Source organism: Mobula hypostoma, chromosome 3 (genome assembly GCF_963921235.1).
Source record: "Mobula hypostoma chromosome 3, sMobHyp1.1, whole genome shotgun sequence".
Lineage (NCBI taxonomy): Eukaryota > Metazoa > Chordata > Chondrichthyes > Myliobatiformes > Myliobatidae > Mobula > Mobula hypostoma.
In genome coordinates this window covers 230449551-230469670 of record NC_086099.1, presented here as the reverse complement: position 1 = coordinate 230469670, position 20120 = coordinate 230449551, and the positions used below count along the sequence as shown (strand labels likewise).

Below are 20120 nucleotides of genomic sequence, written 5' to 3'. Positions count from 1 at the left end.
CTCAGGGTCGGCTGTGATCGGCTGCTTCCAAGGTATCGGCAAGTTGACGGTGCCTGGAGGTTTATGGCAGGGAGTTTCTCCCTTTTGCCGCCGCTATCGGAGACTCGGAAGTCGATCGACTCGGGGACTTTGAGACTTTTTTTTATTGTGCCTCTGGACTGTTCGTCGTCAAATTATGGTATTGCTTTGCACTGCTGTAACTATATGGTATAATCATGTGGTTTTGTCAGTGTTAGTCTTTGGTCTGTCTTGTTTTCTGTGATATCACGCCAGAGAAACATTGTATCATTTCTTAATGCATGTTTGCATTTCTAAATGACAATAAAAGAGGATTGAGTGTTCCCATAATCTAAATTATCCCAGTTTTATGTACCTACGATATGTATCCTGACAGCAATACCAAGATCAATGAAGTTCAGCACGCCACGTGCCTTCCAGCCATACTATGTAGATGGATTTCCACGTGTACGGAACTACTAGACCAGCAGCTCAATATCCCTCTTTACCTTGCAATTGTAAAGGGCTCAGATACTGTATATGCTGAGTAATTCACCCTGAAATTTGAGAGGAAAAGCTAAGGTCGAATGTATCAGTATTACAGTGGAGTGAAAGGAATTGAAGAGGCATGGGAGAGGAGTTGGATACGATTGATTGGAAAATAACGCTGGCAAGGATGACAGTAGAGAAGCAACGGGAAGAATTTCTGGAAGTATTTAGGAAGGCAGAGGATATACAGTATTCTTCACAAAGAGGAAGACGTATTATAAAGACCAGGTGTCACAACCGTGAATAATAAAAGAAGTCAAACCAAACATAAAAGCCAAAGAGGGCCATATAATTAGTTGGGAAGTTAGACGATTGGAAATTAACCAACAGAAGGCAACCAAATAGGTCAGTAAGAAGGTAGAGATAGAGTACGACTGTAAGCTAACTAGCAATATTAAACAGGATACCAAAAATTTCTTCAGGTACATAAGTGTTAAAAAGAGACGAGAGTAAATATTGGACCAGTGGGAAACGAGGCTGGAGAGGTAGTAACAGGGAACAACGAAATGGCGGAGGAACTGAGTAAGTATGTGGAGGACATCAGCAGTATGGTGGAAGTTCCAGGCATCAGCGTCATGAAGTGTGTGAAGTTAACATTGCTGGAGAGAAGGTTCTGGGAAACGGCTAGATCTGAAGGTACGTCACCTGGACCATATAGTGTACACCCCAAGATTGTGAAAGAGGTGGCTGAGACTGTAGAGGAGTTAGTAATATGAAGATAGGTGGAGGAGCAGACATTTTGAGGAAGCAAAGAGGCTACAGAAGGACTTAAACAAATTACGAGAATAGGCAAAGAAAAGGCATATGGAATACAGTGGCAGGAGGTGTATGGTCATGCACTTTCGTAGAAGAAATGAAAGGGTTGATTATTTTCTCAGTTAAGAAACTATAGGAGCAAACTGTGACGGAAAGGGACTTGGTAGCCCTTGTGTCGGATTCTCAAAAGTTAACTTACACGTTTAGTCTGCTTATGTCTGATTTTTCTATTGGTTCTCTGCTCTAACTCCTCAGTCCCCAAACTCTCCACTCTTCCCCTTTCCAGTGGAGCGTTGCCACTTTGCTCACAGTGAGCAAGAAACAGTTGGCACGCATTGCACATCCCCTATCCTAACGTTCACATCTTGCTCAATGTTTCAGTTGCTCACTGGTAACCAAACGCAATCTCCTTTCTGCCAATAGAAAGGCAGCGCTGCCCGGCATGTGACCAATCCGACAGTATGCCATCCATGGGCTGTCCTGATATAAACCGGAATGACAGTAGGCCTCCTCAGCTCCCGTGGAGACCTTGCGGAAGGTGAGCAACTTTTCTTATGCTCTGAATGTAGAGTGGAATTCAGGAAGTGATTTCCACTGACTGATTCCTAGCATCTCTGTCCCTCAGTGGATGAGAGATTATAGTCATGAGAAAAAGCAGAGACTGACGAGTAATGTCCGACTTTGCAGTGCTTAGAATAAGGGGTAATCTCCGAGCTAGTGGGGTAAGATCAGACGGTCCTGTCATGGGAATGTGGAGGGAAAAACAGTTCGTGCCTGACGGACCCTGTTCCTACATAGCGAGTGTGCAGAGGAAGCTTAACTCCATGTCACCTGCTATCCCTTCTCGTAGATAGATAGATAGTTCATTGATCCCAAAAGAAATTGCTGTGTCACAGTAGCATTACGAGTGTACGGATATAAATATTAGAAAAGAGGTAGAAAGCATAAAAATACCTCAAACAGTCTAACAGTAGGGGCCATCGCTTCCTCGGCAATAGGTGGACTCTTGGAGCCCAGTGGCCGAGGGTTGGAATGATCTCACATAGCGCTCCTTTGAGTAGCGCAGTTGTCTTAGTCTATTCTGGAAAGTTCTTCTCGGTTCAGCCAAGGTGGGATGCAGAGTATGCGAATCATTATCCAGAATAGCCAGGATTTTCCATAGGGTTCTTTGTTCGACAACAGTTTCCAGTTTGTCCAGTTTGACTCCAATAATAGAGTGTGTGCTGGGACAGTGTAAAGATTTGGAGGCTATTAAAGAAACTGCAGGATGGTGCATCACCTATGGGTGCCAGGGTAATGCTGTCAAATTGTCTCCGAGCTATTGCAGAATGCGCGAAGGTGCAGTGCGAACAAATAGAGATCGTTGAGCGCTTCGGCTCCAACGATATAGATAAATCGATGAGATCCCTGGGAATGGATATGGGGTGTTAAGCAAGAAGTTAAAAAGCAGAGACACGATTCTGGAGGATCTAAACCTCAAGCAGCATTTGTAGGTGGAAAGAGGTTGATTTAGTTCTGATGGAGAACTTCGACTGATACTTGATAGGCTCGACCGTTCCTCGGCAGGTAAGAAAATTAGATCTCAAGGACCTCTGGGTTAGTACTGATTCCGGATTTTAGTGAAGTTCTAAATAGAGTGACTGGGCAGAGGAATGCGTGACTGAAGAACTTGTACAGAAGGGAGGGCTCACTTCCTCGGTTGGATCTAGGGATATCTGCTGATTCAGAGACGACTTGTATAAGAGGGATGTGTTGCATCTGGAGTACGAGCATCCTCGGTGAATATTTACTGGAGCTATTCGCGAGACTCGGATCTCGTCTGGCAGATGGCAGATAAAGCAAATATGGAAGTGAAAGCAAGCAAGTCAAGTAGGCAGGGCAGACGGGGACACGAGGAGTTGCAAGGAAGGTCCAATAGGCTAAATTGTATGCAATGATGGATATCCTCACTGATAAGGCAGATTAACTCAAAACAACTGTATAGAGACTAGTTGAGGGTGGGTCTCGACAGTCTGTGATGTAGTTTCTACAGATGGCAGACAGGTGGAGATAAGAGTGGAGGGAAATTTCCATTAAGGGAAAATCATGGTAGAGGGCATATCCCAATGATAGAGGCGTCCGTTGTGGGGGAGGTTGCTGGAAATGGTTCTGAGGGGCAGGAACTATTTGCAATTGGAAAGACAAGGACTCATTAACGACAGGCAGCCCAGCAGCACTAATTTAGCGAGTCTCACGTGATCCGTCATTCCAGGAAGTTAGATTAATATGGCATCAAGAATGATATAGCAAATTGAATATAATTAACTTGAGTAGTAGGCGTCAGAATGTCGTGGCGGAAAGTTGTTTTGCACATCGGACACAAAGTATAACGAGCGGTATATCGTAGGGATTCAGCATAGAACATAAAGCACTACAGCTGAAGAACAGGGCTCTTCGATCCACGGAGTCTCCAGCAACCACAATATCAACTTAAACTTGTGCACGTTCGATTCCACTAATTACCTACCTGTTCTTTTATATGCGATAAACGGGCTACTCTTTCAACCGTTCCGCATGACCTCTTTTCCTTTTTTTTTGCTGTATACCGCTTGATACATGGGCGAAATGGGCCGGGTTTGACTCAGGATGGCGCGTTCATTGTCATAGACAAATTGTCCACAGGAACCGGCTTTGTGTTAACGTCTAAGACCCTATAATGAGAAGTGATTTAGAGGAAGACGTGAACCAGCACAATGTGCGTGGGACTGATAAACAGAATCCCAACACTGATGGACATGTGCTGTTAAACACACAAACCACAACCCAGGGTTAGACAGGATATACTGCTTGCTTCCTGTTTTCCCATTTCCCTCTGAACAAATTCTCACAAATTCTGACGTTTGTACTTTCACGTACAGATTTAAATATGTCATTTCTGGGAGGTACAGAGGGGCAGCGGATCACAGCTTCACAACGTCGTTTCCAATCCTGACCTCCGGGCCGGTTGCTCGACTTGGTGCTTCCACGTTATCCTTACCGCTTCCCGGTTTACTTCCATTTCCCAACGATGTGCATGCAGGACTATTGATTTGGAGGAGGGGTGGGAGAGGTTGTTATGGGATATGGAACAGTAAAATAGGATAATTATATTGTGACTGTAGTAGTGTGCATGTCGGTTGCCGTAGATTTGATGGGCCTATTTCCATGATGGATGAATGCATGGGTCTAGATGTGGTTCAAATTCGACAACTTTCGTGGGGTGAGGACCGCTTATCAGCATTCCAAAATCCAGATTCACATGGAGTGCAAATAGACTCTTGAGACCAAATTAGTCATGCCGACTGTACTGTTCAGCGAACTAGTCCTGTCTGCCCGCGCTTGGCCCATAGCGCTCTAAACCTGTCCTGTCCAATTACCTATCTGGACAACCTTTAAATCTTGATAACGTGCCTGCCTCAATCACTATTTCTGGCAACTGATGCCAAATACCCACCACCCTTTACGTGAATAAACTGCTCCCTACTTTTCAAAATACATTGCTCCTGGTCTTATTCTTATATCCTCATGTGTATACCACAGGACATTAAGCCATACCAATACTGGTGCATTCAGTAAATAATTCAACAGGAACACGAGGAGCTGGAATGGGTTCAGTGGAAAAGTGCATTTTACAACCGCAGATTGGGATACGTATGCAAAGACACAGGGGGTACAAAAAGGGAACAAACGGAAGAAGGGTGAGATGAAGCTGCAGATGTGGAGCATTATAAATAGAATTGACGTAAAAATGTGCTGAATGGCCTATTCCTTAGCCGGGCCGTCTTTGTACCCATCTCCCAACTAGTCTGACATGTTTCAATTGAGGGGACGGTCAACAGGGAAAGAAGTAGTTCGAGAACTGTGACACTCCACCATTAATATTACTCTAGGTATCTATCTACCTGGGAATTGGAAGTGCCTCCTGGACTACAGGAACTCCCTCTGTGCATCACAGGATGGAGACCCGTTACCTGCTCGTGTTTGTCTGTCTCTTCGCCGTGGCTCGAGCTCATCACTCACGAGGTAAGGTTTCATTGTTTTTCCGCTTCCGCAAGTTCCAAAGGTGGTGAGGGAAATGGCGTTGGGTGCACAACGCAGTTTACTCCCGGTTGAAATGACAAACCCGCGGAAGTCAGAAGATCATACGTAGAGCATAGAACATAGAACATCATAGCGCAGTACACGCTCTTCAGCCCACGATGTTGTGCTGACCGTTCAACCTGCTATAAGATCAGTCTAACCATTCATCCTCCGCGTCCAGCACATAATTCTCCGGAACTTCCGCCATCTCCCAGGGGATCCTTCTTTACCACAGACTCAACCTGTGAATTAATATTCTGGGAGTCTTGCACGAGAACTCCTAAGTTGCTTTACACCTCTGATGTTTGAACCTTGTCCCGATTCGCATCATTAGTCTTTTTTACCAAACTATGTGATCGTATATTTCCCAACACTGCGTTTCATCTGCCACAGTTTTGCCCACATTTTTCAATTTGTCTATGTCCTGCGGCATGGGCATTGCATCCTCAGCACCACAAACCGTTCCACCTATCATCGTATCATCCGCAGTATTTGCCACAAAGCCATAAGTTTCATTATCTAAACCACTGAAAAACAATGTGAAAAATAGCGGTCCCTTTACCGACCCTTGAGGAGCATCACTAGTCACTGGCAGCCAACCCTTTTATTCCCATTTGCTGTCCCCTGCTTGTCAGTCATTCGGCTATCCATGCCAACATCTTTCCTGTAACACTATCGGATTTTATCTTGTTAAGCAGCCTCATGCTTGGCACCTTATCAACTGCCTTCTGAAAACCTAAGTAAATGACATCCACTTCCTCTCCTTTGTCCACCCTGCTTGTTACTTCCTCAAATAACTTTAAATAGATTCATCAGGCGACTTTTCCCTTCAGCGAAACCATGTTGACTTTGCCTTATCTTATCATTAGTCTCCGAGTACCTCGAAACCTCATACTTAATAATAGACTTCAACACTTTACCAACCACTGAGGTGAGGCTAACTGGCTTATAATTTCCTTTCTTTTGCCTTTCTCCCATCTTAAAGAGTAGATTGACATTTGCAATCTTCCATTCTCCGGAACCATGCAAGAATCAAGTGGCTCATGAAAGATGATGACCAATATATCCGTTATGTCTTCAGCAGCCACTCTCAAGACTCCGGGTTGTAGTCTATCTGTTCAGGAGAACTTATCCACCTTAAGACCTTTGATTTTGCCTAGCACATTATTCTTTGAAATTTCGATGGCACCTGCTTTTGCTCCCTTACACTCATGGACGTCTGGAACACAGCTACTGTCTTCCGCAGTGAAGACAGATGCAAAGTACCCATTACATTCATCTGCCATTTCTTTGTCCCCCATTACTATCTCACCAGCATCATTTTCCAATGGTCCAAAATGAACTTTCATCTTCCCTTTACTCCTTATATAACTGAAACAAACTTTTGGTATCCTGCCTTGTATTATTGGGTAGACTGTCGTCATATTTCATCCTTTCCCTTCATATAGCTTTTTTAGTTTCCTTTTGTTGGATTCTGAAAGCTTCCCAATGATTCAGCTTCCCACTCACTTTTTCTAACTTTTATGGCCTTTCCTTCGCTTTTATGCACTCCATAACTTTCCCTTTCAGCCACGGTTGCGTACCCATTCCATTTAGAATCTATTCTTCTCTGGGCCTTTTTAATCCTGCGCCCTGTGATCTATTCCCAGAAACCTCAGTCATCTCAGCTCTAACATTATCACCGCCAGAATCCTCCTCCATTCCACCTGGGCAAGCTCCTCTCTCATGCCCCTGTAATTCCCTTTATTCCATTGCAATACTGATACATGTGAGCTATGCTTGTATATTGGTGAGACCCAACATAGATTGGGAGACTGCTTCGCCGACATCTGCCCTCCAACCGCCAATAAAGCGAGATCTCCTAGTGGCCACTTATTCTAATTCCACTTCCAGTTCCTATTCTGAAATGTCCATCCATGGCTTCCACCACTGTTGCGATGAGGCCACTCTCAGGTTGGAGGACAACACTTTATATTCTGTCTGAGTACCTTCGAACGTGATCGCATGAACATTGATAGCCGAAATTCCCGTAATGATCTCCCCCTCCACCTTCTTATTCCCCTTCTCCTTTTCCCCATCTCACTTAGTCTCTCTTTGCCAGTTCATTTCCTCCCTCTGGTGTTCATCGCCTTTTTTCTTTCTTCCATGGTCTTCAGGTCGCCCCATGGCCTGAATCGTCGACTGTACTCTTTTCCATAGATGCTGCCTGGCCTGCTGAATTCTTCCAGCATTTTGTGTGTTTTGCTTGGGTTTCCTGCATTTGCAGATTTTCTCTTCGTTGTGTTTGCGTCTGGATGTCCAGACTTCCATATTCGATCCAAAAATTTGCCATCTCTACCAGAGAGAGAGAGAGAACATTAACAGTGGCAAAAGACCACACGGCAGAGAACCGTGTCCACAAAAGTACTGCGGCAGTTAATGTTGGTCCAAAATGCCATCAAGGCTGGACGTTACAGTCATACTGTCGAATAAATAACAGCACGGAAAAAGGCCCTTCTGCTCATCTCGTCCGTGACTAATTATTTTAGCTGCCTTCTTCCATCGACCTGCGCCTGGAACACAAGCCCTACATAACCCTATCATTGATGTAACTATCCAAACATTTCTGAAACTTTGAAATTAAGGTTGAATGCACCACTCGCGCTGGCAGCTCGTTCCACATTCTCACGATCCTCTGAGTGAAGAAGTTTCCCCTCATGGTCCTCTTGAATTTTTCACATCTCACCCTTAACCCATGACCTCTAGTTGTAGTCGCACCAAATCGCATTTGGAAAAAGCCTGCTTGCATTCACCCGATCTGCAGCTCTTAGAATTTTCTATATATCTAACAAATCTCCTTTCAATCCTCTACATTCCAAGGAATGAAGTACTAACTTATTCTAATTCTGCTGATAACTCAGTTCCTCCAGTGCAGGCAACATCCTTGTAATTTCTTTCTCTACTCTTTCAATCTTATGTACATCTTTCTTGTTGGTAGGTGACAAAACTGCACACAATACTCCGAATTAGGCCCCACTAACGTCTTATACAATTTCAACATAACATTCCATCTCCTGTACCTAATACTTTGCTTTTTGAGGCCAAAGTAACATAAAATTTCTTTCCGACCCTATCGACCTGTGCGGACACTTCCAATGAATTATGAACCTATGTTTCCAGGTCTCTGTTCTACGACCCTCCTCAGTGCCCTATGTTCACTGTGTAAAGCCTTTATGGAGCTGCGTTGTTGCAGAGTAACTCGTTGTCGTGATTTTATTCATTGAAAAGCGTGCGAGGACAGGACAAGGTCTGATACAAGCTGATCCATGTGATTTCAGGCAATCTGTGTGATACCATTCGCGCCACGCAGTCGAGCATATCGGATTTCAAAGGATATGCCCTCAACGCCATCGACAGGAACCATGACACCACCTACGAGCACGGGTCGTGCAGCAAAACAACCATGGAGAACTCGCCCTGGTGGAGCGTCGATTTCTTCTACCATTACATGGTCTATGTTGTGAAAATCACCGCGGGCACTAGCCTTAATAATGCGGAAATCCGCATCGGAGACACCATGGATGTCAGAAGCAAGAACACCATGTAATCCTCAAATTTCCTGGATACTATTCCGCGGGATATGCAACAACGATACACTTAACAAGTATCTCCTCGGTCATGAATTCCGAAATAAGCAACCTCCCCCACCTCTGAATATTCTTAAAACCCATGAAAAAACAAAACTTCAGAAAAGTGCACACACACGTGCGTGCCCACCTCCCCCCTTATTTCTAACTTCCAGTGCAAGGAAACTCCGAGGCGCGCAAGACCGGGACACGTAATATTTTGTAGCAGGGAGGCATGCTGTAACTACACAGGGTACCGGTGAGGCCGCACCTGGAGTACTGTGTGCAGTTCTGGTCTCCATACTTGAGGAAGGATATACTGACTTTGGAGGCAGTGCAGAGGAGGTTCACCAGTTTGATTCCAGGGATGAAGGGGTTAGATTAGCTTAGATTATGAGGACACGCAGTCCTCTTTTATTGTCATTTAGTAATGCATAGGTTAACCTATGAGGAGAGATTGAGTCGCCTGGGACTGTACTCTCTGGAGTTCAGAAGAATGAGAGGGGATACAAAATTTTGAAAGGAACAGATAAGATAGAAGTAGGAAAGTTGTTTCCATTGGTGGGTGAGACTAGAACTAGAGGACATTGCCTCAAGATTCAGGGGAGAAGATTTAGGACGGAGATGTGGAGAAACTGTTTTTCCTAGAGAGTGGTGAATCTGTGGAATTCTCTGCCCAGGTAAGCATTTGAAGCTTCTTCACTAAATATATTTAAGAAACAGTTAGATATGTTTTTACATACTAAAGGAATTAAGGGTTATGGGGAAAAAGGCAGGTAGATGGAGCTGAGTTTACGGACAGATCAGCCGGAATCTTATCTAATGACTCGTATTTCTAATGTTCGTAAGTATACCCCGGGATATGCCATCTCCGGGAACGAGACAGCACACAATACATGTAAACTCCTGTAATATTCGATTCTAGAAACATTCAAACTGTAATAAGTGCATATCCTACCATACTAACCCATTGAAATTCGCAACCTTCGTAATCTGCAGACCCTGTAGTTGCAATCAGCGGAACAAGTATGCCCTTTAAACGCCATACAACATGGTAAACAACATTTACATTACACCGTTCTTTAATGTCCAGTTCCTGTGATAGTCAGGAGGCCCACTACAGTAAGCGTGTGATATGCCGGCTCTGAGACGCAGTTTGAAGCCACTGTTGACATAAAAAAAACCTCTGATATAGACTTTGCAGTAAATCCCTAAGTTTCATTTGTTCTCAATGTAGCAAACGAATTAGAGTTTGCGGCTGTGTTTTTGCATCACTTGTATGCCAGTGATATGAAACCTCACTCTGATTCTATTCTCAATCTGACTCTCTTCCCATAGTTGTGCAAATGATGTATCCGTGCCTGCGGGACAGACTAAGTACTTTTTCTGTAAACCAAAAGGACTACATGGACGTTACATGACCATCAGCATCCCCGGGAGGACAACATCCCTGTCACTATGTGAGGTGGAAGCCTACGGAGCGCACGATCCTCACTAACTGAGGTAAGGATTATTTTGAGTGGCTGTCCAAGATTCTGATTCCTGCTCTTTCTGCTCTCTCAGACTCGATGATCTGGTTACTGAAGGTTCGCTGTAGAATCTTGCAGGATTGACAGCGCAGGAAGACATTTGCACTGATCTGCACTGGATCAGTAGACCTTCCAGTACGGAACAATCAAGTGTGCACTCACATAGCATTATCACATGTGAATAGCACTCTACCAATTTCTAGCAGTTTTAGGGAGATAAGATTTCGTCAATTTTCGTTGCAACTAATGTGTTCAGGTGACAAATATAATATATAATTTAATTTTTGAAAATGTATCTGTTTCTGACAGCTCGTTCCATATATCCACTGCTCATTGTGTGAAAGGTTTATCCCTCAGGTCTCCTTTAAGTCGTCGTCCCGTCGCACGATAACTGTGTGCCTTGTACTTTTAGACTTTCTGCACAGGGAAAAGAGACCATGAAACCCTTATCTTCTTCACTGATACTTTCTAAACTTTATTCACGGTCCACTCTACATTCAATATTTCCCTCATCTGCAAACTTACTAATCATGCCACCCATGTCCTCTTCGAAATCATTAATATACATGGTGATCCATTAGTAGAGTATAGACCGATTTCCAATGCAAATTAGTATTACAGCCTCCATTCTCAACAAAAACGCGTCGTTACCTCCCCCTGTCTTTTGTCATCAAGCTAATTTTATATCCAAATATCTATCCAGACTCGATCCCATGTAGTTAACCTTCTGAATCAGACCATCACTGGAAGCCTAACTAAAATCCATTTAGACAATATCTGCTCCCTTTGTCCCTAGCAGTTGTCTTCGTTCTATTCGCAAGGCAACTCAAGCAAATTTGTGAAAATGATTTTCCCACGAATAAATCCGTGCTGATAGTCACTGGTCAGCACCCGTCTTTCTAAATGATTTTAAATCCTGTTCCTTATAATCTTTTCTACAACATGTTATGGTCTCGGACCTGTGCTGTCATTGCAGTCTTTTTTTCAATAATCCACCATCAAGACCTCTTGTACCCCAACTGGGTAAGCGTGCTGCACAAATCTCTGTACGGCTCTCGCAATAGTCTGCTTGGCTGTGACCAACTTCTTAGTATATACACAAACACATATGCATATGTGTATATACACATTCTGCAAATGGTGGAAATCAGGAATAACACACATAAACAATGATGGACGAACTCAGCAGATCAGGAAATATCTATAGGGAGGAATGAAATGTGGATGTCTGGTGCCGAAATACTCTATATGGACTGGAAGGGAAGAGGGCAGAAGCCATAACAAGAATCACCAAGAAGAGAAAATCTACAGATGCTGGAAATTAATTGCTAGAATAAGGTGGTGTTTAGTTCTGGCTAATCCAGTTACAAGAGTGAACAGTCGAAGCTTCTAATAAATGGTCTCCGCCCAAAGCATCGGCTGTTTCTTCCTGCCAATGGCTGCTGCCTGAACTGCTGATTTCCTTCAGCATTTTGTTTCTTCTTGATATATGTCCTGTCACCTATATCCTACCCACTTTATCCGGCATAGCTCCTCCTTCATGATGCTAATATTCTTCAGGACGTCACCATTCGCATTCTGGACCTCACCAGCTGCCTTTTCCTTTTTCTACGGTAGAAACGAAAAATATACATTTAAGTGTTCGTCCTTCTTACACATTATACTGGTTATATCTCTGACGTCTGTCTCCGTACCTGTGTCAATGATTTTATTATTTTACTGTACATAAACTCACAACTTGCACCGTTTATTTTACAGAACTCTACCTGCTAGCATTAAAACTTTAGACAAAATCTTATGCGTGAACCTGAGGAGTGTAAGCATAAGAAAGCACTGATGAAGCCTTAAATTAACTTTTCTAAGAGTGGGAAATCTGTGGAGTCAGAAAGCAGAAAAATAATCAAAATATTGATAAAGGGCACAATTCGACTGAGGTTAGATTCAAAGGATCGTACAGCAATACAGAAAGGAAATAGGACTTTCGGGTCAACTGGTCCTTGCCGACCACAGCATCGCCCTGCTAGTAGAAATTGCCCGTATCAGGCCCATAACCCCCCAGTCTCTGCCCATCCCTATACCAATCGAAATGCCTCAAATTATTGCAGTACCTGCCTCAATAAGATCCGTTGGCAGCACATTCCGGGTATTCGTCGCCCTCTATGTAAAGGGTTAACTGTCAGGTTTCATTTAAATCTCTCTCCTCCTGTTATCCTGAATATCTAAGTTCTGGTGTTGTATACCCCAGTCTTGGGGAAACGATTATGACCATCGTCCTTATCCAGACCGTTCACGATTCTGTAAACATTTGTGAGGTCAGCATTCATTCCCCTTTGCTCCAAGGTGTAAAGATCCAGAGTGGCCAATTTATCCACGAAATACAGGCCCTTTAGTCTGGACAGAATCCTTGGAAATCTCTTCTGCGCCCTCTTCAGCTGGACAGCGTAACCCCTATAACTGAGGGACTAAATCTGTCGACAGCATTCCAAGTGCGACCTCAGCAAATTCCCACAGCATGGTGTAACTGCCACCATACTTCACGGTCCGGTTGGTGGGTTTTTGATGTGCGCCGTTTGACTTACACCAAACATAGCATTTAGCCTGATGGCCGGAAAGCTCAAATTTGGTTTCATCTGACCATAAAACCCTCTTGCAGCCGCCTTTAGAGTCTCTGACTTGCCTACTGGCAAGCTCTAGCCGAGATGTCACGTGAGTTTTTTTTTCAACAGTGGCTTTCTCTTTTGCATTCTCCCATAAAGCTGCGACTGGTGAAGCACCCGGGCAGCACCTGTTGTACGCGCAGTCTCTCCCATCTCAGCCACTGAAGCTTGTAACCCCTCCAGAGAGAGGGTGCGGAGGAGATTTACAGGGATGCAGCCAGGATTGGAGAGTATGTTTTACGAGGAAAGGTTAAACGAACTAGAATTTTTCTCAATGGAGTGAAGGAGGAAGACAGATAGCTTAAAGAGGTGTGCAAGATGAGAGCCAGAAGTGTATAGATAGCTAGAGGCTGCTTCCCAGGGTGGAAATGGCTGAGATGAACAGGTGTAACTTTAAGGTGGTCGAAGGAACGTACAGGGGGATTTAAGAGGAGGGTTATTTTAAACAGAGTGTGTGGGTGTGTGCAATTTTCTGCTAGGCTGGTGGCAGGGGCGGATATTTCAGGCGCATTTAACAAACTCTTAAATAGGAACATGGATGATGGAAAAATAGAGGATTGTGTGGAAAGTAAGGGTTAGACTATTCAGGGAGGAGGTTAAAAGCTCGGCATATCATGGTGGGCCGAAAGGCATGTACAGTGCTGCAACGTTCTATGCTCTTTGCTTTATATTCTACCAGATGGGTATGAGTGATGGGACAGAGGAGGTCCGGATGCTGGCAGTGGCGAGTAAAATTAAAACTCAGAGTCTAGAAGACAATTTTAGACCCATAAGGCGTTCGACAAAACGGTCGATAAATCTGCATTTGGGTCTCATCAATCAGCTCACAGATCTACGTATCACTATGTCTTGTTTTGCAGTTTCCCTCACATGGAAAATAGCGCAGATCTTCCCTTGTGCTTCCGGCTTCCACGACTGATCCGATGGAAAAAGAATCCAGCTTCGTAGCCAAAGCCATTCCAGTCTAACCCAGCTTCAAGCAGCAAGTTTCACAGCGAGACAGTCTTCAAGGATTCTGCAGCCAAGCGTGGAGCGAAAGACAGCGGCTGTTGGTGGAGGGGGACAAACCAGGTTGGGAGGGGAGGAAGCACAGCATCAAGGATAGACAGAGAGCAAGAATGGACACTACAGAGCCTGGGGCTCTCTGCCAAACAGAGGGAAAATCCTCTGCCCAACCATCGCCTGCTCTGCAACGCTACACTGGCTACCCCAGTGGACTCTAAAGCCTCCCATCCATACCGGCAAGAATCGCTCTTAGATAGGTGTGGCACTCCCGTCAGAGTCTACGTGCTGGCTGGGGTCCGGTTTCCGGTGACCGGATCAACACCCAATGAATACGCCGAACACCTCTCTCTCTCTCTAAGCTTGTCTGTAAACCCTAATCTGTGGCATGTCTGCCTGAATAAATCAGCAAAACAGTTTCTGCAAATCTCTCTCTCAAGTCAGTCTGTATTTGTGCACTAGATGTTAACAAACAAGTGATGGGGATCTGTGCTAAACATCATGACAAATTAAATTTGCTTTATTTTCAAAGGTTATTTTTTTGGAGAGTAATTGAAAGCTATGCCACAAACCTACCAAGTACATTAAAAACAATGTCTTAAATTGGCATACATTATTCAGGAGTTCGAAATATAGAACCATAGAAAGACAACAACACAATACAGGCCCCTCAGCCCATAAAGAGGAGCAGAACATGTCCTTACTATAGAAATTACCTAGTGATACACATAGCCCTTTAGTTTTCTAAGCTCCATGTGCCTCTCCATGAGTCTTGTAAAAGACCCTATCGTATCTGCCACCACCACCATTGCTGGTCGCCCATTCCACGCACTCACCACTCTCTGAGTAAAAAACTTACCCTTGACGTCTCCTCTGTACCTACTCCCAAGCACCTTAAAACTGTGCCCTCATGGTGTTAACCATTTCAGCCCTGGGGAAACCCTCTGACTATCGACAAGAACAATGCCTCTCATCATCTTATACACCTCTATCAGGTCACCTTTCATCTCCCGTCGCTCCAAAGTGAAAAGGCCGAGTCAATTTAACCTATTCTCATAAGGCATGCTCCCCAATCCAGGCAACGTTCTTGTAAGCTCTGCACCATTTCTATGGTTTCCACATCCTTGCTGTAGTGAGGCGACCAGAACTCAGCACAGTACTCCAAAAGGGGTCTGACCAGGGTCCTATATAGCTGTAACATTACCTCTCGGCTCCTAAACTCATTTCCACGATTGATGAAGGCCAATGCACCGTCTGCCTTCTTAACCGCAGAGTAAACCTACGTAGCAATGCTCAGTGTCCTATGGACTCAGACTCCAACATCCCTTCTATCCTCCACACTGCCAAGAGTCTTACCATTAATACTATATTCCACCATCATATTTGACCTACCATATAGAACCACCTCGCATGTCTGAGTTGAAATCCATCTGTCACTTCTCAGCCTAGTTTTGCATCCTATCCACGTGCCGGTGTAACATCTGACAGCCCCCCCCCCACCAACACTATCCACAACATCCCCAACCTTTGTGTCGTCAGCAAATTTACTAGCCCATCCCTCCACTTCCTCATCCAGGTCATTTATATAAATCACGAAGGGTAGGGGTCCCAGAACAGATTCCTGAGGCACACCATTGGTCACCGGCCTCCATGAGGAATATGGCCCGTCTACAACCGCTCTTTGCCTTCTGTGGGCAATCCACTTCTGGATCCACAAAGCAATGTCCCATTGGATCCCATGCCTCCTTAATCCCTCAATAAGCCTTGCATGGGGTACCTTATCACATGCGTTGCTGAGATCCATATGCACTACATTTACAACTCTATCTTGATCAATGTGTTCAGACACAACCTCAAAAAACTCAATCAGGCTCATAATGCACGCTTGCCTTTGACAAAGCCATGCTGACTCTTCCTAACCATATTATGCCTCTCTAAATGTTCATAAATCCTGCCTCTCATGATCCTTTCCATCAACTTGCCAGCCACTGAAATAAGACTCAGGGATCTATAATTTCCTGGGCTATCTCTACACGCTTTCTTGAATAGGGGAATAACATCCGCAACCCTCCACACCTCCGGAACCTCTCCCGTCACCATTGATGATGCAAAGATCATCGCCAGAATCTCAGCAATCTCCTCCCTCGCCTCCCACAGTAGCCTAGGTTATATCTCGTCTGGACCCGGTGACTTATCCAACTTGATGCTTTCCAAAAGCTCCTGCATCTCCTCTTTCTTAATATCTATATATTCAAGCATTTCAGTCCGCTTTAAGTTATCCATAGCATTGCCAAGATCTTTTTCCATAGTGAATAATAAAGCAAAGAATTAATTAAGTACCGCTACTATCTTCTCCAGTTCCATGCACCCTTTTCCACTGTCACGCCTGATTTTGCTCCTCACATACCTGTAGAATGACTTTGGGTTTTCCTTAATCCTGAACGGGAAGGCCTCCTCATGCCCTCCTCTGGCTCTCCTAATTACATTTTTAAGCTCCTTCCTGCTCGCCTTAAAATTTTAAGGATCTCTATCATTACCTAGTTTTTGAACCTTTCGTGAGCTCTTCTTTTCTTCTTGACTAGATTTCAAACAGTCTTTGTAAACCATGGTTCCTGTACCCTACCATCTTTTCCCTGTCTCATTGTAACGTACTTATGCAGAATTCCACGCAAATATCTCATGAACATTTGCCACATTCCTGTCAGACATTTCCCTGAGAACAACTGCTCCCAATTTATGCTTCCAAGTTCCTGCCTGATAGCCTCATATTTCCCCTTACTTCAGTTAAACGCATCCCTAACTTGAACGTCCCTATCCCTCTCCTACGCTATGATAAAGGAGATAGAATTGTGATCACTATCAAAATGCTCTGCCACTGAGAGATCTGACACCTGACCAGTTTCATTTCCCAATACCAGATCAAGTACAGCTCTCCTCCTGTAAGCTTATTTGCATATTGCGTCAGGTAACAGTCCAGAACACACCGAACAATCTCCACCCCATCTAAACCCATTGCTCCAGGGAGATGACAATCAATATTGGGGAATTTAAAATCTCCCACCACGACAACGCTGTTATTTTTACAACTTTCCAGAATCTGCCTGCAGATTTGCTCCTCGAAGGCCCTTTTACTATTGGTTGGTCTATAAAATACACCCAGTAGAATTAACGATCCCTTCCTTTTTCTAACTTTCACCCGCAGAGACTCCGTAGACAATCCCTCCTCTTTTTCTGCAGCCATGACACTATCTTTGATCAACAGTGCCACGCCGCCGCCTCTTTAGCCCCCTTCCTTGTCCTTTCTGAAACATCTAAACCTTGCACTTTAGGTAACCATTCCTGCCCCTGAGCCATCCAATTGTCTGTAATGGCCACAACATCATAGCTCCAAGTACAGATCCACGCTCTAAGATCATCCGCTTTGTTCGTGATGCTTCTTACATTAAAATGGGCACATCTCAAACCAACAGTCTGAGCTTATCCCTTCTCTATCACCTGCCTATCCTCCCTCTTGCACTGCCTCCAAGCTTTCTCTATTTGTGACCTAAATATCTCTTCCTCCGTCTCTTAAATTCCCAACCCTCAGCAATTCTAGTTTAAACTCTCCCCAATAGCTGTAGCAAACCTCCCCGCCAGGATATTGATCCCCCTCGGATTCAAGCGCAATCCGTCTTTTTTGTACAGGTCACACCTGCTCTAAGAGATATCCTAACGATCCAGAAATCCGAATCCCTGCCACCTGCTCCAATCCCTCAGCCACGCATTTGTCCTCCACTTTATTTTATTTCCTATACTTCCTGTCACGTGACACAGGCAGTAATCCCGAGATTACTACCTTTGAGGTACTGCTTCTCAATTTCCATCCTAACTCCCTGTCGTCTACTTTAAGGACCACCTCCCTTTCCCGACCTGTGCTGTTTTGTACCAATATGTACCACGACCTCTGGCAGTCCTGCTTCCCGCTTCAGGGTACCGTGGACGGGATCAGAAATATCCTCGACCCTGGCAACTGGAGGCAAACTACCATCCGCGTTTCTTTCCTGCGTCCACAGAATCACCTGTCTAACTATAGTCCCCTGTCACTGCTGCCATTATATTCCCCTCCCTATCCTTCTGAGCCACACGGCCAGACTCTGTGCCAGAAGCGCGGCCACTGTTGCTTCCCCCAGGTCGGCCGTCCCCCTCCTCTCCCCCCCCGCCCCCCACAACAGTACTCAAACAGGAGTACTTCTTGTTAAGCGGGACAGCCAAAGGTGTTCTCTGTAGCATTTGACTCTTGCCCTTTCCTCTCCTGACTGTTACCCACTCATCTGTCTTCTGAGACGCCGGTGTGACGACTTGCCTATAGATCCTCTCTATCCCTCTCTCACTGTCCCTGATCAGACGAAGGTCATCGAGCTGCATCTCCAGTTCCCTAAAAGGGTCCCTAAGAAGGTGCAGCTCGAAGCACCTGGCGCAGATGTAGCCGTCCTGGAGTCTGGAAGTCTCCAAGACTTCTCACATCTGACACCGAGCACAGAACACAGGCCTCACACACATACTCCCTGTCTGTATTCTACACAGGCAACCTACCTCGCCTCGAACCGTTATCCTCGAAGCCCCGTTGAGTCAAATCCTTTCTACTCTGTCTCCCTCTAATTATCTGATGCCCGCTGTATAAAACTGTCTCCATTAAACTCTTCTCGCTGTTCTAACCGGCTGACGTCCACACGGTTGCGCAGTCGTGCCTTGCTCATGACAATATCTCCTTGGCTATCCAATCTATTCGGACCGTCATTACAGACCAACCTATATCCCTGGTGCTCAGCGCTCTCTAACTCTCTCTGCTCGGATACAATCCAACCCATCCAGAATGGGTGCAGTCTGACCTGCCGAGTTCACTTCCTTCACTTGGCAGTGCTCACCCTCCTATGATAACCGAACATAGGATATTACAGCACAGTAAAGGCCCTCTGATCCACGACCTTTTAATCTATTCTATGTTCAATTTGACTTCCACGGAAAGTAAATGGATGAAACTAATTTGGCAAGGGCAGGGGATCTAAAGTAATGAAGCTGAAATGGTGCAGCTGGTATACAACTAGATGCACTGAGACTGCCAGGGAAGTGCAGGAAGATGATAGGTCAAGACTGCAGTCAGTGGGATAATTTACAGTGGAACGGGGAATATAATCGAAAAGGGTAACGAATGTAGGATTGAGAGTCGAATATCTGAATGCCCACAGTACACAGTTCAAATAGCGCAGTTAGAGATTGGCAAGGAGGAAGTTGTGGGCATCTCTGAGTCGTGCTTGAAAGATTATAAGTGGGAGCTTAACATAGAGACATTGTATCGAAAGGACAGGCAGACTGAACGAGTTAAAAAATGAAATCAGAAGAAAGAAGTGAAATTGGTTTTAAAGATGTAGATTCCTTGTGAATAGTCCGTTAAGAAACTGCAAGGTTGAAACGATCCTGATTGGAGTTATATACAGGATTCCGAACAACAGCCAGAATTTTGACGAAAAATTACAACGGGAGGTAGCAAACGTATGTCAAAAGAGCTATATGACAACAGTCATGGAGGCTTTCAATATGCAGGTAGATTTGGAAAATCGGGTTGGTCCAGGATCCCAAGACAGAGAGTGTGTAGAAAGCCTGCGAGATTGCTTGACACAGCAGCTTGTGCTTACCCACTAAGGCAAAAAAACTATTCTGGATTGCGTGCTATGTAACGAACATGTTTTGATTAAGGAGCTTAGGGTAAAGGAACACTTAAGATAGAGTGTCCATAATATGGTAGACATCACCCTAAAGTGAAATCTATCAGCATTATAATGGAGTAAAGGGAATTACAGACGGATGAGAGGGGAGCTGTCCAACGTTGGGACACTAGCTGGGATGGAGATAGATTAGCAATGGCTGGAGAAGAGGAAGATTCTAAAGGT

The 20120-nt window shown here is 44.7% G+C and overlaps 1 protein-coding gene across 1 annotated transcript; it reads left to right on the top strand.

The window, feature by feature from the left end:
* Positions 1-1808: 1808 nt before the first annotated feature.
* LOC134344614 (fucolectin-1-like) lies at positions 1809-14620 on the top strand. The gene is made up of 5 exons (XM_063044729.1): positions 1809-1840; positions 5211-5343; positions 8718-8982; positions 10344-10508; positions 14052-14620. The coding sequence occupies exons 2-4, from the start codon at positions 5277-5279 to the stop codon at positions 10501-10503; spliced, it is 492 nt and encodes a 163-aa protein (XP_062900799.1). The 5' UTR covers positions 1809-1840; positions 5211-5276; the 3' UTR covers positions 10504-10508; positions 14052-14620.
* The last annotated feature ends 5500 nt before the right edge of the window (positions 14621-20120 follow it).